At 37.7% G+C, this 23706-nt stretch overlaps 3 protein-coding genes and 1 pseudogene across 11 annotated transcripts; 1 reads left to right on the forward strand and 3 right to left on the reverse strand.

Annotated features, from left to right (window-relative positions):
* Nucleotides 1-2706: 2706 nt before the first annotated feature.
* LOC125194755 (ferruginol synthase-like) lies at nt 2707-4394 on the reverse strand. The gene is made up of 2 exons (XM_048092985.1): nt 3531-4394; nt 2707-3445 (listed from the first exon to the last, which is right to left on the reverse strand). The coding sequence occupies exons 1-2, from the start codon at nt 4392-4394 to the stop codon at nt 2846-2848; spliced, it is 1464 nt and encodes a 487-aa protein (XP_047948942.1). The 3' UTR covers nt 2707-2845.
* A 7002-nt stretch (nt 4395-11396) lies between these two features.
* LOC125193616 (ferruginol synthase-like) lies at nt 11397-13291 on the reverse strand. The gene is made up of 2 exons (XM_048091447.1): nt 12401-13291; nt 11397-12189 (listed from the first exon to the last, which is right to left on the reverse strand). Exons 1-2 carry the CDS (start codon nt 13265-13267, stop codon nt 11599-11601), a joined length of 1458 nt encoding a protein of 485 aa, XP_047947404.1. The 5' UTR covers nt 13268-13291; the 3' UTR covers nt 11397-11598.
* Nucleotides 13292-14426: 1135 nt separating this feature from the next.
* On the reverse strand, nt 14427-20535 carry LOC125194756 (annotated as a pseudogene).
* Nucleotides 15576-19212, forward strand: LOC125197040 (beta-galactosidase 10-like). 9 transcript variants are annotated; one of them, XR_007171989.1, is made up of 6 exons: nt 15576-16248; nt 16482-16594; nt 16795-16861; nt 17270-17365; nt 17532-17631; nt 19165-19212. XR_007171989.1 is itself a non-coding variant. In XM_048095734.1 (5 exons), exons 1-4 carry the CDS (start codon nt 16168-16170, stop codon nt 17291-17293), a joined length of 285 nt encoding a protein of 94 aa, XP_047951691.1. In that variant the 5' UTR covers nt 15576-16167; the 3' UTR covers nt 17294-17329; nt 17532-18104. The 9 variants fall into 9 exon arrangements, 2 of the variants coding, with proteins under 2 accessions (XP_047951691.1, XP_047951690.1); XR_007171985.1 differs by having other exon boundaries at nt 17094-17631; XR_007171987.1 differs by having other exon boundaries at nt 17270-17631.
* Nucleotides 20536-23706: the final 3171 nt, after the last annotated feature.

Consider the following 23706-nt stretch of genomic DNA (forward strand, 5'->3'; position numbering starts at 1 on the left):
TCTCAAGGATGTATCGGTTTTTTCGCTCGGCTACCCCATTCTGTTCGGGTGTATATGCACACGATGTTTGGTGGACAAGGCCTTTTTCAGTGAAGAAGGTTTGCATTTTCGAGTTCACATATTCCCTCCCATTATTGGATCTAAGGATTTGAATTTTGGAATTGTACTGGGTTTGGACAAGACTATAGAACTGAGTGAATTTCTCAAAAACTTCAGACTTTGTTTTCAAAAAATAAATCCAAGTCATACGAGAAAAATCATCAATAAATAACAAAAAATATCGAAACCCTTGTCCTCCAGTAACCGGAGTAGGACCCCACACATCAGAGTGAACCAAAGCAAAAGGAGATTTTTCTCTAGTGTTGTTTAATTTGAAAGAATGTTTATGGCTCTTTGCCAAAACACAAGTTTCACAACTCAAAACATGCCTAGAAGAGACTAGCTCAGGAAAGAGAAGGTGAAGATATCCTATAGATGGGTGCCCTAACCTGCGATGCAATAACCAAATTTGTCTATCAGTAAGCCCATGAGTTAGCATCGCAGTACTTTGTTGGGCTATCTCATCCACGTAGTACAAGCCATGCCGTTCAGTGCCACGCCCAACTATCGTTCCTGTCTTGATATCCTATAACATGCAAAAACGAGGCTGCATTAGCAATTTGCAATTGAGATCCTTTGTGACATGACTCACAGACAAAAGTTTATGGGACAATGAAGGAACATAAAGACAGTTTGAGAGGTGAAGAGTTGGTGAAATAGTGATAGTGTCTGCCCCCGGTACTTGTGCTAAATCCTTGTTTTGTAGAATGGGAAATTTCAAGGAAGTCTGATGCATCAAAGGACATGGTATCGGTTGCCCCACAAACAAAAATCCAATGGTGGTCTTTAGGTCCTATAGCCGAGGAAGATGGAGAAAGTGTTTGCACAGGTAATGCGAGTGTTTGGAAAGTGTTTGCACAAGTAATTGAGGGCTGGAATTCAAAAACATGGGGTTTATGTTCAGAATTTTTGAGACTTGGGGGTGTTTCAGTATTTTGGACACATGTGGGTTTTTTGTATAATATTTCAAAACACTGGGGTGGGTTAGGAAATTTTTGAATTTTCTGGGATGGCTTTGGTAGTTTCAGAATTTTCTGGGGGGGGGGGGGTGTTTGTGAGAAATGTTTGAGGCGGGGTCGGATCTGGGAGGGTGTATAAATTGAGGGGGTTTTCTGCAATGCGTGGGGGGGTTTATTTGAAAACCCCACAGAAGATTTTTCAACCATAGCCATTCCCACAAAAGCTTCTCCCGCCGTCGTTGATACTGCTTCAACCGCCTCCGCCGTCGCCGACGATGATTCAGCCGCTGCCGCTCTGTGACGTATGCTGCCGCCGACAGGTGTTGCTTCTTCCGCTGCCGACGCTGCTGTCTGTGACAGGTGGAGCAGCTGTCGCCGCCGACTCTGCTTCAGCCACCGCCGCTGCGTACGTCTTCTTCGGAGTAGGGAAACGAACGTCTGTTGGTGCAGTCTTAAGCTTTATCTCGGGAGTTTCTTCAGCTTCTTGATCAGTTGCGTCTTCAGATTCAACAATGTTTCTACTTTCTTCGCTGGGAGCCGAGTTGGAGTCATTAACAGAATTGGTTTCCTTACTTTCTTCACTAGCAACATTTGGGGATTTCTTAGGAATGCAGGGGCTCATGGCTGTTGTTGCATTGACAGCCTTGATGACAAGGTGCTGGTTGGCCTTAGTGGCATAGCTGTGGCGCTTCCTGAAAGTGAGCTGCTGCATTATTTTTGGGTGTGAATGAGTTGCAGAGAGTGGTTGTGGCTATGGCGGGAGAGGATTAGTTTCTACGCCGAAGTTCTTCGGCTAGTAGGAATTTTGATTTTCAATTGTGTTGGCTTTGTACAAATCAATTAGATTTGAGATTGTCTCGATCAATAGCTCGAGAGTGTATATTTGACTGACCTCCATTTGAGGTTTTTTGTTGATATCCTGCTCTGATACCATTTATAGGTAGATTGGTAAGACACATTGGAAGTAGAAGAAGATAGGAAAATCTTTGTTGTGTATATTTCTTGTATTTTGAAATGCTTCATTACCCTAGTATTTAAAGGGATATTTGAGGCTCTCCAACTGCATCAATAAATACAATTTTGAAACTCTACACAACTAGGAAATCTACCATAATAAAAGAGTTCTAAGAACTCTAATACAATAAGTAATGGGCGGCTATTTTATGACTTATTTTTCCAACAGTGATACTCTCTTTGCCTTTTGGTTTCCGATTCCTTTTCTGGATTTAATTTAAAATTGTCGGTTTTGGGATTTAATTAGGTTATTTTGGAATTTGAATTTTAATGTGAGTGCACTTTTCTATCTGGTCGCTTTGAATTCTTACTTATTTTTGCCTTTTTTTTTTTTATTTTTTATTTTATTGTTATCCACTTATTTGGATTTGAGACGTCCACATATGTTGGCCTGTCAGGTTACTTGTTTCACTATTGTACGTTATGTCGTTATTACTATCAAACTATTATCAGTTTATGTGTCCTAGTGATAGTAATAATAATTATAAACAAATTAAATTATGATTCACGGGCATAATGTAAAAGATTAATGTTCATAGATTAATAAGAAGAATTAAAATAACAGAATCATATTAGTACATGGCAAATAACACACCAACCTCCTTAAGAATGTTCGTTGAATTATAAACAAACCAAACTAAATATTTATTAAAGTAGAGATGGAGATATAACACACCAAGATCTCATCCAAATTTATTTTTATTAAAGTAGGGATAGAGATACGACACACCAGATCTCATCCAAGTTTTTAAAGTAAAAAAGAGGTCTAGAATTCAGGAACAACAGAGTGGAATGGCCTTGAGAGGAACTGCCTTGTGCAATGTCAATCCGAACTCCTCCGTGGTGTCATATGTCGCCCCTCCTTCCATTTCCCATTCAAAATTGTGAAGTATAGAGCCCAACAGCAGAGACAACATTCTATCAGCCAAAGGCAAACCTGGGCACATTCTTCTCCCCGACCCAAATGGAATAAACTCGAAATCTTGGCCCTTGAACCCCATATTGTTATTTAAGAATCTTTCAGGTTCAAACAAACTAGGGTTGGGCCAGATGCTCGAAACTCTGCCTATAGCCCAAGCGTTGACGAATATCTTGGAATGTTGGGGAATTATGTAATCCCCAATCTTGACCTCACGATCCACCTTTCGAGGAACCAGTAACGGAGCGGGAGGGTGGAGCCGTAATGTCTCTTTGATCAGTGCTTGCAAGTATGGGAGTCTTGATATGTGTGATTCATCAACTTGGTTCTTCTCTCCAATCACACTTTTCAGCTCATTCTTTGCATTACTCATCTTCTCCGGATTAACTAGCGGTTCTGTCATTGCCCATTCCACTGTGCTTTGAGTAGTGTCTGATCCTCCAAGAAATAAGTCCTATATGAGTTGTGCAACCATGTATGCTTTTAGAATATACTAGTATAATATTGAAAGAAATGTTAGAGAGAGAGAGAGGTGTCACCAAAAACAGATGTTGAATGTCCTTGATGTTAAAGTCATACTCATCAGATCCCTCCATGAGATCGAAAATCACAGCAAACAAATCATTCTTCCTCTCCATATATCTTGATTCAAACCTCTCTTCAATTATCCCTCCCAAAACACCAAGCAATCTTGCAATGTAAAACTCCGACCTCTTCTTGATCCTCTGCGGATCCAACCACTTGAGAAACGGGAAAAAGTCGGCCACATTAGGAGACCCGAAAGTCATCAACACGCCCTCGACCGTCTCCTTTAGCTGCTGCGTCGCGCCGGATTCAAACTCAATCAAATCCACTGAGAAAATAGTCGCGCTCAGAAGATTAAACGACGTCACAAACACCGCCTGACCCAAGTCAACGGCTCGCCCCCTCGCGCTGCACTCGCGCAAGTAATCCACCAGCCTCTCTACCTTCTCGCGCCGGACTCCCGCGTCGGCGTCGAGGCGCCGCGTCGAGAACATCTGCTCTCTGCACAGTTTCCTTAGTTTTCTCCACCTCTCTCCAACCGGTATGAGTCCGAGTGAAATCTTGTCGAAGCCGTGCACTTCGGATGCCGCTGGGATGGTGCGGCCGGAGAAGGCTTGGTCGTGCTCTTGCAGCACCAGTCTAGCGGAATCTGGCGACGATATGACGACGGTGTTGATGCTACCGAGCTTGAGAGACATCACAGGGCCGTAGGTTTTGGAGAGGTCGGCGAGAGACTTGTGGGGGTTCTGCCCTAGCTGGAGGATGTTTCCGATGATCGGGAACGGGTATGGCCCCGGTGGAAGGTTCCGGCTGCGGTGGCGGAAATGAGACCATGCCAAAATCGATACAATTACCGCGATCAAGAGTGAGAGGGCCATAAAGCCTTTGTTACTTAAATAATGAAGTCCTTAGATGTGTTATTTATACAATGAAGTCTTTTGAGTGTGTTTTCAATGTTTATTTTTGCGAATTAATTTGTTTTTTCTTTTTTGTTTTTGTTTTAATATTTGATAAATATTACTCCCTCCGTCCCCATAATTTGTCACTATTCGACCCGACACAGGTTTTAATAAATGTAATAGAAAGTGAGTTGAAAAAGTTAATGGCATGTGAATCCTACTTTTATATATTAATTTAATAATAAAATGTGAGTGATAATGAGTTAGTGGGATATGAAGTCCACTGTTAAAATTGGTAAAAGTGAAAGGTGATAAATTTTTAGGGACAGACGAAAATAGAAATAAGTGACAAATTTTCAGAGATGGAGAGAACAGTAACAATTAAAGTGAACTAATTGGAGTTTGTTAAGATGGGCTATGAATTTTTGCAGGACTCTCCTATTATGATTGCTCTTAGTCAGAACAATAACTACACTATTTACAGGCGTACTTTACTCCATCACTAATTGAAAAGATAACCTCCGCTACTATTCATCTGTTAACTATTTTCTTTTAACTTTTTTTGTGTATTCCATTAATTCATTTCAATAATTAAAAATACACGAATAAAAGATTACAATAAAAGATTACAATATAAAATTTTAACTTTAACTTCTTTTAACTTTTAACTTTTTTTGTGTATCCCATTAATCCCATTACAGGAATAAAAGATTACAATATAAAATTTTAAAAATAAAAAATCACATAATTTAAATCCGAAAAATGAACTGGTGTCTTGGATCATCATAACCGGTCTCATAATGATTCCGTTTTGAGCCGCCTTTCTTCAATCCCGTCGATGGCAGAGAATCTTTGAATATCCGCGCTCACTTGGTCGAAATGACGCTGAAGCATCTTCAACCTAGGGGGGAGTTCTTGCAGGCCGCACGTTATTGTAAGTTTCAGTCACCCTCACACAAAAAACATTAATTCCAGTTATGTTGGTTCTCACGATCGGATCCTCTGTAGTGGCGACTCACACTTCAAACAATTTCTTGGATTGGTCGTCTGATTCCGGATTCTGAATTTTCTTCAGGATTTTGGTCGTAATCTTCCTAAATTTGGGACAACGATTGCGACGAACCGTAGGGCGTCGTGTACTGCATGTGGGGCATGTGCGACATGTAAGGTCAGTAAACGTCCTTAGTTGGAGTCTGTGGCCTCTGATAGTTGGGCGTTGCTGGGTCTTGGGTACTCGAAATTGGATAATCAAGCGACAACACATTGTTGTCGTTGAGATTGAGGCTCACAACTTCCATCTGGGTCGGCTGACCATATTAGCACAATTGAAAATGATAATTTGAAAAAATATATGAGTGAGAGATAAAGATATATAAAGTGTTTTTAGTATGAAAAAATTAATACTCCCTCCGTTGCACAGTAACAGAGGCGTTTCGTTTTGAGCACTCATTTTAAAAAAATAATAATAAATAGTTAAAGTGGAGAAAGAGTAAAGTTAGAGATAGAATATTGTAGATAAGACTCTTCACTACATTATTCTCTCTCTTACTTTACTCTCTCTCAACTTTAACTATTTATTATTATTTTTTCAAAACGAGAGCTCAAAACGAAACGCCTCTATTACTGTGGAACGAAGAGAGTATATGATAAATGGATTATTTATAGATGACTTTTAGGATAAGTTGAAAGTTAAAAATATGAATTTTTTTTTAAAAAATGGATAAAAACATTGATATTTGGGAAAGTGGAAATTTCTTATTAAATGCTAGTTTTATTTGATTTTTTAAAAATTAATATTGAAAGTGGGCGTCATTGCACAACAAAAGTGTGCCACGTGGGGAATGGGGGTGGCGCGCTTTCTCGAAAAATGCATCTCCCCTCGCGAAACCCCTTGAGATGCAATGGTGTCTTGCCGGCGTCTTGTCTTGGTGGGACAAGACGGAGACACCAGTGGACACCGTTACGTATGCTCTTAGGCCATCCACAATCCATCATTTTATCAATTTTATCAATTTCTTCCCTTCATTATTCATGGGTTTGTTGGAGCATAATTTTGATATTTATCTATTCTGTATAAAAAAAATATATTAGTGTATTATACTTCCTCCGTTCCAAATTAACTGTCACTCTTATTGTGGGCACGCGTGTTAAGAAATGTAAAGAAAAGTTGATTGGAAAAGTTAGTGGAATGTGAGACCCACTTTTTTATATTAGTTTTATAATAAAATGTGAGTGAAGTGAGTTAGTGGAATGTGAGACCTACTTACCATTTATGGTAAAATTGAAGTGTGACAATTATTATGAGACGAACAAAATTGGAGGAGAGTGACAATTATTATGGGACGGAGAGAGTATTATTCTAGGTTCATACAACTAGTTCATCCCTATACTAGTAAAAATTGAATTATCCTTGAACTCTTCGTACACAATTATTTAACAAGAATTTGATCAAAGTACAATATTATATTTGATGCTCTTGTTTCAAATACTTCCACATAAATTTCAAGTCCATATTTGATACGCTCGGATTTTACACCATTTTAAGGCCATTTTTTGGTCCATTTTGGAGTGTCAAAGTTGCATTACATATCCATTATTTGCATATTTTATTCATTTTAGTATTTTGACATATTTTGTGATAAATGTGCAAAATAGAGCTGAAAAAGGGCATAAAAACGTCAAACTTGGAAGTTAGAACTGAAGCGCAACCCAGCGGCCCGCTGGACCCATACCATCAGTCGCTGCAACAGGTCCAGAGAGTTCTGGAGCTGTCCAGCGGTCCGCTGGGTCTGATCGCGCACGACAGCCTCTGTTCAAACTCAATTTGCTGGCGATTTTGAAGTCTGATCATGGCGTTCTATATACCATTCTCTTCGTCTTTAAAAGAACTTCGCGTTGGAACCTTGACCATCTCAATCGGAGTTCTGTGCAGAAAGTTATGGTCGTTCTACCAAAGTCGTGCAAAACTGTCAAGTGCAGAATCTAGGCGGAAATTCAAGGAAGGAAATAAGACATTACCTTGTGAAGCCAAATATTTTCCTTAACCTATGGGGCACGAAAATTCCATATTTACTATTGCATGGAGGAGACTTTTTACCAAGTTTAAATCCTTTTCAAGCCTATAAATACCCCATAACCTAATTCATAATTCTCACCAATTCATAGCCCTAAAAGGGGAGCCTTCATGGCCCCCCCCTCCATTCTCTAACCCTAATCCTACATCTAGATCTTCTTTTTGCCAAATAATTCCAGAGCTTAAATTTGAGAGTACTTCATAGTGCAAGGGGTTGAAGAAGGAATCAAGAGAAGAAGGAATCAAGGGAAGATCAAGGCTACAAAGATTCAACCGAGTTTTATTTACTTTAGTTCTTATTTTCTTTATGACTTCCCTACAATCTATGTTTTTAGCTTATTCTATCATGTGTAACTAAACTCATAGGATTCTAGGGATGTGTTAGTAACTACTTTGATTATACAATTTCGTTTTCTATTAATATCCGTTTAATTTTTACTTCGTTTCTTCCCTAAGTTGTTGGATAATGCTTCACGTTTGAGTGACACATTCTGTGATGAATTAATATAACTTGTTACATAATCGTGAGAGGAGATTGACGAGTTAGGTCCACTTAGTAAACACTACAATTAGCTTCCCTTAAAACGACACTGTTAATTGAGAGTGAGAACTTTTCAAGGGTCTCAGGAGCTTTTGGGAGTTACGGATCTAGGATTGACAACCCTAGTATTAGTAATCTACGCTTGTGCCGCATGAACAAAACTTATGTGACTCGTTCTATCGAAGTAATAACTGTGCTAGGGTATTGTAGTAGGAATTTGTATAACCATAACTGTGAACGCACATTCCTGGAATTCCCTTATGTCTCATACTTTATCTTTGTGATTTAATTGCAATTAGTTGTTTACTTGCTTTATTTATTTTAAACCCAAAACTCTTGTTTCTCTAGATGTATATGACGCTTAGTACATGATAGCCAATTGCAACTATATTCCCCGTGTTCGATATCCCGGTACTGACCTTTAGCTATACTAGTTCTACCTTATATAATTGCAGGTACTTTTAGTGCTAATAAAAAGTGCATCAATATTTCATGAATTGGATCTACTACAATTTTATTCAATTGCTATCTCATTTTCGCAAACTGCATGTGGATCTATATTCCCTTCTTCCGAGTATAATAGACCCATTTGAGTTCGGCGCATATAAAAAAAATAGCGGAGTATGAACACATTTTTACACTCCATATTAATTGTATAATAGAATGTGAGTGAAAATGGTTAGTTAAATGTGAAACCTACCATTATAGTAAAAGTAAATTGAAACTCTTATTGGCAGACAAGCTAAAATAGAAAAAGGGGACTCCTAATCGGGGACAGAGAGAGTACATCAATTCTTTTTGGATGAGGAAGATGCATCATACAACTTCCTTAAATCTAACGAACTAAATTGGATGTTTATCAAATTATAACCAAACCAAACCAAATTTGATTAAAGTAGAGATGTAGATACAAAACACCAATATCTGTCCAAATTTTAAGTAAACAAAGAGGTCCAAATTTCAGAAAAAACAAAGTGGAATGGCCATGAGAGGAATCGCCTTGTGCATTGTCATTCCGAACTCCTCGGTGGTGTCAGGTCTCAACCCTCCTTCCATTTCCCATTGAAAATTGTAAAGCATAGAGCCCAACGCGCCATGTGGGGAAGGGGGTGCAGTTTCTCGAATAATGCACCCCCCCCCCCCCTTCCCGCATAACACCTTGAGACAAGACACTTGCAATGGTGTCTCGCGGACTTCTCATCCCAGCGAGACAAGACCAACACACCGGTGGGCACAGTTACAGATGCACTTAGGCCATCCGCAACCTCATCTCTTATCCATCTCTTCCCTTTGCTATTCATGGATCCGTTGGAGCCTAATTAAGTTATTTATCTATTCTCAATAACATAAATACTATATTAATGAAGTGTATTAGTGTAGGTTCATCCAACTAGTTCATCCCTATACTAATAAAAATTGAATGATCCTTGACCTCTTTATTCACTCAAGTATTTAATGATCCTTAATCAATGACGGACCAGGTGGGGTCGAGTGGGGTCGATCGACCCCACCGGAGTCCGTCAAGAGGTGCCGGAATCTTCATTTCATGGACCTCCGACCCCACGCAGCCCTGCCCTGACCCTGTGAGGTAGATCCCCACCAGGGCACTCTATTGTCTATTTCCGGAAAATAAAAGGAGATGGAGGAGAATCAGTCGGAAGAAAAGAGGAGAGAGACGGAAAGGGGGAGGCAGAGAGCCACACACAGTTTTGACGAAGAAGACAACGTTTCAACTCTTTTGTTTTTTAACGTAATGGGCTAAATTTGTGGCCTAGTGGGCTTATTTAAATACAATTTCTTAAAAATAAATATTTAATTCAAAAGATAAAAGTAAAATTATTTAATTTATACAACTTCTATTCGGCATTAGGAGTCCATTTTGACATTTTTCTAACCGGTTATAAGAGTTTTATTTTACTTTTACTATAAATAGATATAAATTTATTATTCTATTAATTTATTTTATTATAAAAGTAATATACTCCATAAAAGTGTGATTTAGTATTTTGAAATTTGGACTGAGATAGGGATTCGGGCTTTCGTAAATAAGTTTTTTAGTTTTTAAAATATTTTATGAGTATTCTGTCCGACCCCACGGACTTTGTATCCTGCGTCCGTCATTGTCCTTAATACTATATTAATATAGTGTATTAGTGTAGGTTCATCCAACTAGTTCATCCCTATACTAGTTGAAATAACTAGTTCTTTTGTTTCGGAAGTTGATTTGTGCACACAATTTTTGAAGTAGCAAATAAGTGCAGAATTATCAAGGAAGACATTGACCAACGGATCAAGACAACTCTTAGACAATCTACTTGTCATCGGGTGCACTAATCAGAACGAGATCTGCTTTAAGAAATATAAAGAAAAGTGGGTAGATGCTTATACAACTCTGTATTGAGTCGTGTCTGATCTTCCTAGAAATAAGTCCTAATATAAGTAGCTAGAGAATTTTAATAAATATACACGAAAATTAAGCATGGTTTTTAAAATACCTTTCGTAACATATCTTGGTCCATTGTTAAACTAACTGAATAATTGACAACACTATATTTATCTCATAAACACAATGTAGTTTCGGGGCTGATTTTTTTTCCAAAACTTGTGTAACTATGTTATTATAAGAGTTGTCAACTAAGTCCGGTCAACCCAGACCCAATATGGGCTTGTCTGTTAGCAAAATGAAGAGGGCCTAGGCCAAACTCATAGATTGAAATGAGCTCCAATTAGACTATTTTTCAAACTCAGATCAAAGACTATCAGAAATCCAACCCAGGTTAGGGCCATGCACTGCCCAACCCATACCTAAATAAAACTTACAACTCAAATCCTATATTATTCCTCTTTTAATTTTAACATATGTTATAAATATATTTATTTTAAATTTTTATATACTTAATTACCCTTGGTAAAGTTTAAAGATAGATAAAAGTGAAAAAATGATTGAAATGTTGTTAGTAGAATGATACACACCTCATAAAGATAAAACTTACTAGAGACTAATTTTTGTATATTCCAAAATAGAAAATCATGACTATTTTTATGGATGAGATAGTATTTTTAAAATTCCTCCTTATATTTGAATTTTCTTAAAAATAATTGCAATAAGGTAAATCTGAATATAAATATTTGATACTAGTATAATCCTAAAATTATTTAATAAATATACATATATAATTATAGTGAAAATATAAAATCTTATAAATATTTTAATCCTCTAAGTATAATTTTTTTAATTATAATATTCTAATATAAAATTTGAATTACTCAAGTATGACAAAAAATAATTTTTTGCTCATCTAACGCAGACTCATTAAACAACTCTTGTTGCTATGGTAACAAATGTGTGAGAGAGAGGTGTCAGGTGTCACCAGAAACATAGTATGATTCATAGACATAATGTAAAAGATTAATATTCATAGTTTGCATTTTAATAATAAGAATTAAAATAACAGAATCATATTACATGGCAAATAAACAAGCCATAATCACGAGTTCAATAGCATCCAAAAGAATTGGTTCACCATCCCATCTACAACTCCATCTTGTACAAAGAGTAAGCCATCTCATTAACAGTGAACTGGAATAGCCTTGAGGGGGACTGCCTTATGCAATGCCATTCCAAACTCCTCCGTTGTGTCAACCACTCCTTCCACTTTCCAATCGAAACTATGAAGCAATGACCCCAACATAAGATGCAACATTCTATCGGCCAACGCCAAACCCGGGCACATTCTTCTCCCCGATCCGAATGGAATAAGCTCAAAATCATGGCCCTTGAACCCTATATTGCTGTCCAAGAATCTCTCCGGCTCAAACGAACTAGGATTGGCCCAAACACTCGAGTCCCTACCTATAGCCCAAACATTGACGAATATTTGAGCATTCTCTGGGATATTGTAACCGATGATCTCGACTTCATGATCCGCCCGCCGAGGGACCAAAAGCGGACCTGGCGGGTGGAGCCGTAAGGTCTCTTTGATCAGTGCTTGCAGGTATGGGAGTCTTGATATGTCCGATTCTTCCACTTGCTTCTTTTCTCCTATCACTCTTCTCAGCTCATTCTTGGCATTACTCATCTTCGTGGGATTCGATAGTAATTCTGTCATTGCCCATTCCACTGTACATTGAGTTGAATCTGACCCTCCAAGGTATAAGTCCTATGATATGCACAGGTATTTCAAGTTTGAGTTACTAAATGCCATTCTACTAGTCAACTAGAAATTTGATACTAAATGCCATTCTACTAGTCAACTAGAAATTTGATTCGAGAACCAATTTATTTCTCTAATTTTATCAATTATGCATTAAAAATCATAATATTCATAATTTTCACGAGTAAATTTAGTTTGAGAGAGAGAAGGAGGTTACCAGAAGTATATGTTGAATGTCCTTGAAGCTCAAGTCATACTCAGTCCCCTCCATGAGATCAACAAGCGCATCAAGCAAATCATTCTTCCTCTCCAATTGCATACATCTCCATTCCAATCTCTCCTTAACTATCCCTCCCAAAACACCAAGCACTTTCCCAAAGCAAACCTCCGACCGCTTCTTGATCCCCTGCGGGTCCCACCGCTTCACAATCGGAAAAAAGTCGGCCACATTCGGAGCCCCCAAAATCTTCGTCACCCCCTCAATCGCCTCCTTCATCTGCTGCGTCGCGTCCGATTCAAACTCGATAAGGTCAACGGAGAAGAGCGTCGCAGTCAGCAGATTCGATGCCGTCACGAACGCCGCCTCCCCGACGTCAACGGCCTGCCCACGCGCGCTGCACCCGCGCGTGTAGTCCAGCAGCTTCCGCACCTTCTCCGCCCGGAGCCCCGCGCCGGCGTCCAGCTGCCGAGTCGAGAACATCCGCTCCCTGCAGAGCTTGCGCGCCTTCCTCCACCTCTCCCCCGCCGGTATCAGCGCCATCGAGTGCTTGTGGTGGTCGTGCGCCTCCGCCGCCGCGGGGATGGTGCGGCCGGAGAAGGCTTGGTCGTGCTCCTGCAGGAGTAGTTTGGCGATTTCCGGCGACGAGGCGACGACGGTGAGTGAGTTTCCGAGCTTGAGAGACATCAGAGGGCCGTGGGTTTTGGAGAGGTCGGCGAGGGACCTGTGGGGGTTCCGGCCGAGCTGGAGGATGTTTCCGATGATCGGAAATGGGTATGGCCCCGGCGGAAGGTTCTGCCGGCGCCGGCGGAAATGGGACCATGCCAAAAACGATACAATTATTGCAATCACGATTGTGAGATCCATTCAGTTCAGTCAACTCAATTCTCACTCTCCTCTGCCCATTTAATTTCAATAGTTAGAATTAACTAATGAATCTTTAGATTTGAAATCGAAATCAATAATTTATTCTAAAGCTCACGCATATGGTTTTCAATTTTATTACTTCGACGGAATCTTGATTATTGGAGTATAATTTACCATTTCTTGGCTCTAATTGCATGATCTTGCTGTCATTTTTTTTTACTCCGTCAAGTATACTACTATCTCCGTCCCCTAAATTTTGACACACTTTGACCCGGCACGAGTTTTAAGAAATGTAATAGAAAGTGAGTTGAAAATGTTGGTGGGATGTGGGTCCTACTTTTAAAGTATTAGTTTTATAATAAAATGTGAGTAGGAATGAGTTAGTAGAATATGAGGTCAACTACCAAAACTGGTAAAAGTGAAGTGTGTCAAATTTTTAGGGACGGACCGAAATGGTAAATTGTGTCAAAATTTGGGGGACGAAGGTAGTAATGTTTATGAACTTGGCCCTTTATGTTTTTGTCTGTATTCATGTTTAATATTTTAAATATTATTAAGGTTAATTAACTAGTACTACTCCATAATTTAGGATCCTTAAAGCATGCACAGCGGCATGCTCAACACCAGCTGAAAGCATTTTATTAATTAAATAATATTCCCTCCGTCTCCTATTAGGAGTCACTCTTTTACCGGGCATGAGTTTAAAGAAATGTAAAGAAAAGTTGTTGAAAAAGTTAGTGGAATGTGAGACCCATTTTTTTTATATTGGTTTTATAATAAAATGTGAGTGAATTGAGTTAGTGGAATGTGAGACCTACTTACTATTTATGGTAAAAATGAAGTGTGACTCTTAATTGGGACGGACCGAAATGGAAAAGTGTGACTCTTAATGGGAGACGGAGGGATTATAAAAGAGTGAACTCAAATCAATATATGATCTATGTTGGCAATTGCAACCAATTCATATCCCATATTGGCACACTGCATGTGGATCTATACCTCCCTTCTTTTTGGACATAAAGATGCATCATCCAACCTTCTTAAATCTAACAAACTAAAGTACATAGAAAACCAAACCAAATTTTTATTAAAGTAGGGATGGAAACACAACACACCAAGATCTCGTCCAAATTTTCAAGTAAAACAAGAGGTCCAGATTTCAGAAACAACAAAGTGGAATGGCCTTGAGAGGAACTGCCTTGTGCAATGCCATTCCGAACTCCTCCGTGGTGTCAGGTCTCACCCCTCCTTCCATTTTCCATTCAAAATTGTGAAGCATAGAGCCCAACATCAGAGACAACATTTCTATCGGCCAGAGGCAAACCCAGGCACATTCTTCTCCCTGACCCAAATGGAATAAGCTCGAAATCTTGGCCTTTAAACTCTATATTGTTGTTTAAGAATCTTTCAGGCTCGAAAGAAGTAGGGTTGGGCCAGATGCTCGAATCTCTGCCTATAGCCCAAGCATTGATAAATATTTGAGAGTGTTGGGGATTATGTAACCCCCAATCTTGACCTCACGTTCTGCCCGTCGAGGAATCAGAAATTGTCCGGGAGTGTGGAGCCGTAAGGTCTCTTTGATGAGCGCTAGCAAGTATGGGAGCCTTGATATGTCCGATTCTTCAACTTGATTCTTTTCCCTATCACACTTCTCAGCTCATTCTTTGCCTTACTCATTTTCTCCGGATTCGCTAACAGTTCTGTCATTGCCCATTCAACTGTGCATTGAGTCGTGTCCGATCCTCCCAGAAATAAGGCCTAATATATGTAGAAAGAGAATTAAAAAAAATATATACACGAAATTTAACCACAGTTATTAAAATACCTTTCATAACATCTCTTACTCCATTGTCAAACTAACTGAACAATTGATAACACGATATTTTTCAAATAAATCCAATGTCAGGGCTGATTTTTTTTTCAAAACTTGTGTAATCTTGTTTTAATTTAGAGTTGTCAACTAAGACCAGTCAACCCAGAACCAAAAATAATTTTTTTCTCAATCTAATACCATCTCCAATCATAAACCAAAACTCATTTTTGGTGTAGACAATCTCTTTAATCGTACATCAAACTCAAACCCATTTTTGAGTATAGGATTGTGATCAATTGAGATTATTTAGGCTAATTGAGAAATGAGATGCAATATCAGCCACTCATTTTTATTAAATGAGTGGTCCAGATTTTGCCACATAATAAATATTTTTAGATTAATTTAATATGAAAGGGCATAATGGTAATAGGCCATATTCACCAATCTACCACCACTACTGCGATGATCGTTGCATGATCTCCCTTGGCGGCGTTGCTCCGCGCAGTACCGAATCGAATCGATGAATGCAAATAAGTGTTGGAAGAAATAGATTGTGATTAAGCGTCGACGCTTCTGAGGAGAATGGTAATTTCATGGCAAAGAGTAGAAGAGCTGAGGGGGCAGATTCAAAGGAAACAGAGAAGCGGCAGAATTTGGGGGGAAAATTGGGGAGCAGCGACGGTGGCGGAGGAAATATGTTGAGCAGATCGCGGAATTCGGCGAATGCAGCTTTAGGAGCGTAAAATTGGTTGAAATCAGGTGCGAAATTTTGGTTGCAAGGATTCCAATTCGAGGATCTGGAGCGTCAAATCTAACCTCCTCTTCCGCTGGCTTCTCGCCGTTTCATCACCTTGCTGAGAAATCAAATCTCTGTCGGTGTTCAATTAGAATTTGGTTTCTTCACAAACTGCAGCTGCTGTGTTGTTTCCGATTGAAGATTTTTCGAATTGAGTGAGTTATTTAGTAGTTGCGGTGGTCGGCGATGGCTTCGGGATCGCCGGCGATTAATAAGATTGAGAGGGCGCACCAGATGTATTGAGAGGGCAAGTATGCCGAAGCACTGGCGTATTACACCGACGCGCTTTCCATGGCCAAGACCACGCCGCAGAAGATTGCGCTTCACAGCAACCGCGCCGCTTGTTATCTCAAGCTCCACGACTTTAACAAGGTATCTGTGTTAGCTTATCAGCTCAACCTTGTTATTCCTGGATTGCTTCTGACGAACTCATACAATTTCTCCATTGATAATTGACGTTTTCTCCATTTGTTGCAATTTATTTGAAACCTATGTTTTCTGGAATGGCCACGAGCTCTCCCCCAACAATATCAGTCTTTCTTCTTCATTTACATACTTCACACTTCCTTTTCCGAATTATTGAATAGATGTGTTCTCAATTTCAGTACTACTTTGGGGGAAGGTATGATCTGGTGAAATTTTGTAAGATAGTCCAGGAAGCTGGCTTGTATTTGAGTCTTCGGATAGGTCCATTCGTCGCAGCTGAATGGAACTTCGGGTAGCTCTTTGTAGCTTATATTTTTAGTATATATCTAGGATTGTGATAAAAAAATGAACCAGAACGCTCATTTTTAGATAACACGTAGCGTTTTTAGTTCATCCTTTGTAAAATGAAATAAAAACTGACTTGAAATGACCTCCATGCTTTGGTTCTGTCTAATCGGAAAATTTATATGTTTTTGTGTATTATCTGTGTAGTGGTGTACCTGTTTGGCTGCACTATGTGCCGGGGACTGTCTTTCGCACTGACAATGAGCCTTTCAAGGTTTGCTCAACTCTATAGTGCTATTTTTTATATACAGAATTGATGAATTTGGCTGGTGTTTAGCTTGTTTGGATTTGGTGTTTGGATTTTTCAGTATATTGTACTTTTCGTTTCACATCACATACATGTGGACATCAAAATCAAACATCAACTTTCATGCTGTAGGCCAACAAGTATAAAATTATGAAATATACTAGTAATATAAAACAGATGATTTCCATTTGCAACACAGAGCTTCAAAGCATCAGAATATGTCGTGTCAAACAAAAAATCTCAACATATTCCACTCCTGAATCTCACCAAAATATCCCATTTGCGACCGGGAGCAATGACACCACGCATCTGAAGCACCATCGGCCAGAAGCCAGAACAGACAGCCAATGCTGTGTTTTCCCTTGTTATTGGCAGGAATTCCAATATACATGGTGCTAATGAGCCACGAGCTGGCCACGATATCTTCATGTACAGGTACATGTTACCTGACCACGATATCTTCATGTACAGGTACAATTTACTTCACTTTTAATCAAACAATCACTTTTTAAATTCGCGATCTACTAATCCGAATCGCATATATCTATATTCAATTAATGATCATCTTAATTTTTTTTCCAGATGTTTCTTTTATATTTTATTTTAATGTTTGTGTTTATTGATATTGTTTCTGCAGCCTATAGAGTAGGCAACAACAAATTAATCAGGATAAGTGAAAAGATAAGTGTTCATTTACGGCGTCGAAGAAGGAAGCCGCCACCACCACCGGCGATAAGGTGACGTTCTCCAGCCGAAATTAATTTCAAATGTGGAGTTCATGTTTAATTTTGCATCCACATGATTCCTCATTTTTTATTTTGATTTTGTGTTTGAGCATTTTCAATCGATTGATGAAATTATTGCTTGTGTGGTTATGATCTTAGATACTCCTAACCAGTGAATTAGGAATTTTTCCCCTTTTCAGTTGCTTCTCCGATTTTCTCAACCATCGGAAGTTCTAATAAATAGCAATGATTTTCAAATTTTAGTTTAGAGCTGAAAATTCCTGCTGTTATTTTGAAGAAATTCCTGCTGAATCACTCGATCTTTGTGATGCTGCTGAATAAATCGGCGCAGGAGTACGTGTACGAGCAGAAAGACTGTTATTTTAATACGAGTTGTTGACATTTGATATTCTGACTATTGATATGTGAATTATAAATGTTACTCCCTCCGTCCACGAATAGGAGTCTCATTTCTTATCGGTGCGGGTTTTAAGAAATGTTAAGAAAAGTGAGTGGAAGAAAGTTAGTGGATTAGGGGTCCCACTTGTATATATTAGTTTTAAATGATATGTGAGTGGAATGAGTTGGTGGAATGTGAGGCCTCTTTACCATTTATGGTAATTATGAACCGGGACTCCTATTTGCGGACGGACCAAAATGGAAAAACGGGACTTCTATTCGCGGACGGAGGGAGTATTTGTTAGTTGTTGACATTTTAATATGAGATGTTGATATAATAACGTTTGTTGTTGACATAAATTATATAGGTCGTTGGCATAAATTTTATGAAAAATGTTGTTGACATAAATTATATGTAAAACATTGTTGTTGACATGAATTATATGTAAAACGTTGTTGTTGACATAAATAATATAGGTTGTTGACATGAAAATATTTGTTATTGACATTAATTATTTGTAAAATGTTGTTGTTGACATAATAGTTGACATAAATAACGTTTGTTGTTGACATGAATAATGTTTGTTGTTGACATCGTAGTTGATATGTGAATTGTAAGTGTTATTTGTTAGTTGTTGACATTTTATTACGAGTTGTTGACATTCGATATTCTCGGTATTGATATGTGAATTGTAAGTGTTACTCCCTCCGTCCACGAATAAATGTCCCGGTCACTTTTTTACACTTGTTTTGTAAAAATGATAATAAACAGTCAAAGTGATAAAATGATAAAGTAAGATAGAGAATAATGTAGATAAGACTCTTATCTACATTATTCTCTATCTTACTATATCATTTCTCCACTTTAACTATTTATTGTCATTTTTACAAAACAAGTGTAAAAAAGTGACCGGGACATTTATTCGTGGACGGAGGGAGTATTTGTTAGTTGTTGACATTTTAATACGTGTTGTTGACATTTGATATTCTCGGTATTGATATGTGAATTGTAAGTGTTATTTGTTAGTTGTTGACATTTTATTACGAGTTGTTGACATTCGATATTCTCGGTATTGATATGTGAATTGTAAGTGTTATTTGTTAGTTGTTGACATTTTAATAAGTGTTATTTATTGAATGTTGAAGATTTGAAGATTTGAAGAATGTTGAAGATTTGAATGTTGAAGTGATTTGAAGATTTGAATGTTGAAGATTTGAAAATTCGAAGATTTGAAGATTTGAAGAATGTTGAAGATTTGAATGTTGAAGATTTGAATATATGAATATTGAAGATTTGAAGATTTGAATGTTGAAGAGATTTGAAGAATGTTGAAGATTTGAAGATATGAATGTTGAAGATTTGAAGATTTGAAGACTTTGCAGCTAGAGTTTTAGAGAGAATTTTAGAAAATGATTTCAAACACAATTTAATGAAAAGACAATTATACCTCTTTGTTGACATAATGTGGTATTTGTTGACATTTTGTTAATCTTGTGGATTAGTGACCCATATTGCATCTCATTTTTCAATTTAGCTAAATAATCCACACAAAATATAACTGCATAAAATTCCGTGTCGCTCAAGAAAGAGGCCATCTTCCTTGGGACGGAGGGAGTACATGTGTTTGTGTATGAGAGAGAGAGAGGTATCACCAGAAACAAATGTTGAATATCCTTATAGCTCAAGTCATACTCATCAGATCCGTCCATGAGATCAAAAAGCGCAGCCAGCAAATCATTCTTGGTCTCCATAGATCTTGATTCCATCCTCTCATCAATTATCTTTCCCAACACACCAAGCAATCTCCCAAAGTAAAACTCCGACCGCTTCTTGATTCTCTGCGCATCCAACCGCTTCAGAATCGGAAAAAAGTCAGCCACATTTGGAGATCCCAAAATCTTGGTCACGCCCTCGATCGTCTCCTTCAGCTGCTGCGTCGTATCGGATTCAAACTCAATCAAATCCACCGAGAAAAAGGTGGCGCTGAGAAGATTAAACGTCGTCACAAACGCTGCCTGCCCCAAGTCCACGGCCCGCCCGCTCTCGCAGCACAAGCGCAAGTAATCTATCAGCCTCTGGACCTTCTCGCGCCGGACTCCCGCGCCGCCGTCGAGGCGCCGCGCCGAGAACATCTGCTCTTTGCACAGTTTCCTTAGTTTTCTCCACCTCTCTCCGACCGGTATGAGCCCGACTGAAATTTTGTCGAAGCCGTGAGCTTCAGCCGCGGCGGGGATGGTGCGGCCGGAGAAGGCTTGGTCGTGCTCTTGCAGAACCAGTCTGGCGGAATCCGGCGACGATACGACGACGGTGTGCATGCTTCCAAGTTTAAGAGACATCAGAGGGCCATAGGTTTCGGAGAGGTGGGTGAGGGACTTGTGGGGGTTACGGCCGAGTTGGAGGATGTTTCCGATGATTGGAAACGGGTATGGCCCCGGGGAAAGGTTCTGGCGGCGGCGGCGGAAATGGGACCATGCCAAAATCGATACGATTATTGCAATCAAGAGTGAGAGAGCCATGATTTCTTCAATCCGTAGATTTGAAATTTATACAAGGAGAAGGGAAGAGTGTCTTTAATCCTATTGTTTACTCAATACGATGATGGGAATCTTGGATTAAATATTCCGTCCTTTTAAATTTGGCACTATTTGAATCATATGAGTTTTAAAATATATAATAAAAGTGGGTTGAAAAAGTTAGTGAAGTTTTATTTTTAGAGTGAAGTATATAAATGATATCTAATCTTTCACTTTCGCACATTAATGATACCTGATCTTTATTTTATATCGATTTTAGAACCCCATGACAAAAATAACCCTAGGTATCAAACATATGATTTTTTTTGTTATGGGGAATATTTTTGGAAATTTCAATTAAATAGGACCAAATATGTGATTTTTTTCTTTCTTTCTTATTTCTTTTTTTCTTCTTTAGTTTATTCTTCTTTCTTTTTAGTATTTTATCTTCCTTTCTTCTTTCTTTTTTCTCCTTAGTTTATGTTTCCTCTTTTTTCATTTCTCTTCTTTTTCTTCTTTCTTTTTAATGTTTTATACATACATCTAATTGCATTCATAATATAAATCAATAATAAAACACCTAATTAAATTAATTATTTCAAATAATTAAATCAATTGAAATATTTTTAATTAAATTATTTATACTCATTTTAGGGTTGAAACACCTAACTAAAAATATTCAATTCTTTATCATTATGAATACAATTCACAATTTTAAATTTTGATTAAGACTATATTGATTAGTTATTAATTCAATATTGATTAGTTATTAATTCAATATAAAATGATTATTATTATTTATTAATTAATAATTTTTACTATTATTATAATAATTAAATATAATTATAACTACAATTATGATTAATTATATTTAAATGATATTAAAAACTAAATTATTTATTAATTTATAACATCAAAATAATAATATTAATATTGATTAATAATAATAGTATAAAGAATGAGGAGAATGAGAGAAGATATTATAATATCACTTTTGATACTAATTTCGTCAATGCCCAAAATATCCTTTATGGCACAAATGGAAAATTGAATTTGTTTAGAGGGTATTTTGGGGTAAAAATTGCATCAGGTACCAAAAATGATATAAAATAAAGATCAGGTACCATTTATGTGCGAAAGTGAATTTCAGGTACCATTTATGTAGTTCACTCATATTTTTATATACTCTCTTTATCCTATATTATTTGAGGCATTTCTTTTCAGCACGAGATTTAACAAGTTAAATAAATTAGAGGAGTGAATAAAGTAAGAGAGAGGGGAGTGAATAAAGTAAAAGAAAGAATAAAATAAGTATGATTAGATGTTTTGTTTTTAGCTAAAAAGATAAATGACTCAAATAACTTGAGACAATCCAAAATTGAATACGACTCATGTAACATGGGACGGAGGGAGTATTAACTCTAAAATAAAATATGAATGAGAATAACTTAGTGAAATGTGAGATCTATTACCAAAAATAATAAAAGTAAAATGTAATAAAGTTTTAGATATAAAAAAAAAGAAATAAATGATAAATTTTCAAGTACAGATAGAACACAGAACCCAGAGAACGAAGACCGTCCTTATTAGTCACTCTCTCTCCAAAGTATTTTTCTTATGATATTTGAAATATATATTTACAAATATTTTTCTTAAAATATGTGCATTTTTTTGCAACTAGTGTTTCATGGTCCCGAAACTGGTTAGATATTAAGTTATAAATTGTTGTATTTTTAGATATTTATTGCTCTTTCAATCTGACATTATTTGTAACTAACTTCGTTTCTTTCTGTTAGTCGATATTTGTTATATTTATTATTATCTTTTACTACTTTTGATAATAATCTCGTCGGTTAACTCAATCTTCTTTGATTTTATTATGAAATTACTCCCTCCGACCCAACTAATATGACACATTTCTTAGCCGGCATAAAGTTTTAGAAGTTATTGATTAAAGTGTTTAATTGGAGATAGAAAATATAAGTATAGAGAGAGAAAGAAAGATGAATATTTTAATAGGAGTGAGAAAAAGAAAGATGGATATTTTATGGGAGTGAGAAAAAGAAAGATGGATAATTTAATAGGAGTGAGAAAAAGTAGTTGGGTGTATTAATTGGAGAGAGAAAGTCCAAAAAAGGAAATATGTCATCTTAGTTCGGACAAACTAAAAAGGAAAACGTATCATCTTAAGCGGGTATACTCCATAAAAGTATGACTCATATTTAACTAACTTTGTCAATTGTCCATACACTTCCTTTACAACTCTTAAAATTAAGCCAGGTCAATTTGTGATATTTAATAGCAAACGGAGCGAGTAATATAATCTATTTTAGAGTTGTATTCATTATCCACCTTCGTTGTATTATTAAGGACTAGATATCATTAGAGTTGAAGTCGCACGAGCTAAACTACCCAACGCACGACTTTGAGTTGGCGGCAGTGGTACATGCCTTGAAGATTTAGAGACATCATCTCTACGGAGTTCGATGTGAAATCTTCACGTATCACAAAAGTCTCAAATAATTCTTTGAGCAAAAGGATTTGAACATGCGACAACGCAGACGGCTCGAGTTAGTAAAAGATTATAACTGTGGTATAAATTACCATCCAGCCAAGGCAAGCGTAGTGGCAGACGCCGTGAGCAGAAAGACTGCACCCCAATTGACAACCTTTCTCACACACAGAAGGAAGATCTAATACGTGAGTTTGGTAGAATGCGATTGGAAGTAGTTAGAGCACCAGAGACGGTGGAAAGTAGGATCGCCAACATGGTGATCGAATCAGACCTAAGGGCCAAAATCGTTGAGGCTCAAAGGAGTGATGAAGCATTGGAGAAAATCTGTCTTAAAGTGAGGAAGAGGAAAGAGGTGAGTTACCGCGAAGAGGTGGATAACGCCCTCACTTTTGAAGGAAGATTGTTTGTGCCCAATGGCGAGGCACTCAGAAATCAGAAATGAGATCATGAGTGAAGCACATGAAACACCATACACTGCCCACCCCGGAGGCACAAAAATGTACCAAGATATGAAGAACAATTTTGGTGGGATGCCATGAAGAGGAGCATAACGTCATTTGTAGAAAGATACCTGACATGTCAGGAAGTGAAGGCTCTACATCAACGATCCTATGGAAATTTACAGCCCTTAGGTTTGCCATAGTCGCAACGAGAAAACA

This window comes from Salvia hispanica, chromosome 6 (genome assembly GCF_023119035.1).
Source record: "Salvia hispanica cultivar TCC Black 2014 chromosome 6, UniMelb_Shisp_WGS_1.0, whole genome shotgun sequence".
Classification (NCBI taxonomy): domain Eukaryota; kingdom Viridiplantae; phylum Streptophyta; class Magnoliopsida; order Lamiales; family Lamiaceae; genus Salvia; species Salvia hispanica.

Coding starts and splice junctions, on each gene's coding strand:
- LOC125194755 (XM_048092985.1), bottom strand. CDS start 4,394: ATGGCCCTCTCACTCTTGATCGCGGTAATTGTATCGATTTTGGCATGG. Junction 3,446..3,530: donor ACATTCAACATCTGTTTTTG/GTGACACCTCTC, acceptor CAACTCATATAG/GACTTATTTCTTGGAGGATC.
- LOC125193616 (XM_048091447.1), bottom strand. CDS start 13,267: ATGGATCTCACAATCGTGATTGCAATAATTGTATCGTTTTTGGCATGG. Junction 12,190..12,400: donor ACATTCAACATATACTTCTG/GTAACCTCCTTC, acceptor TGCATATCATAG/GACTTATACCTTGGAGGGTC.
- LOC125197040 (XM_048095733.1), top strand. CDS start 16,168: ATGGCCAAGACCACGCCGCAGAAGATTGCGCTTCACAGCAACCGCGCC. Junction 16,249..16,481: donor AGCTCCACGACTTTAACAAG/GTATCTGTGTTA, acceptor TCTCAATTTCAG/TACTACTTTGGGGGAAGGTA. Junction 16,862..17,093: donor CTGACAATGAGCCTTTCAAG/GTTTGCTCAACT, acceptor TTTGCAACACAG/AGCTTCAAAGCATCAGAATA.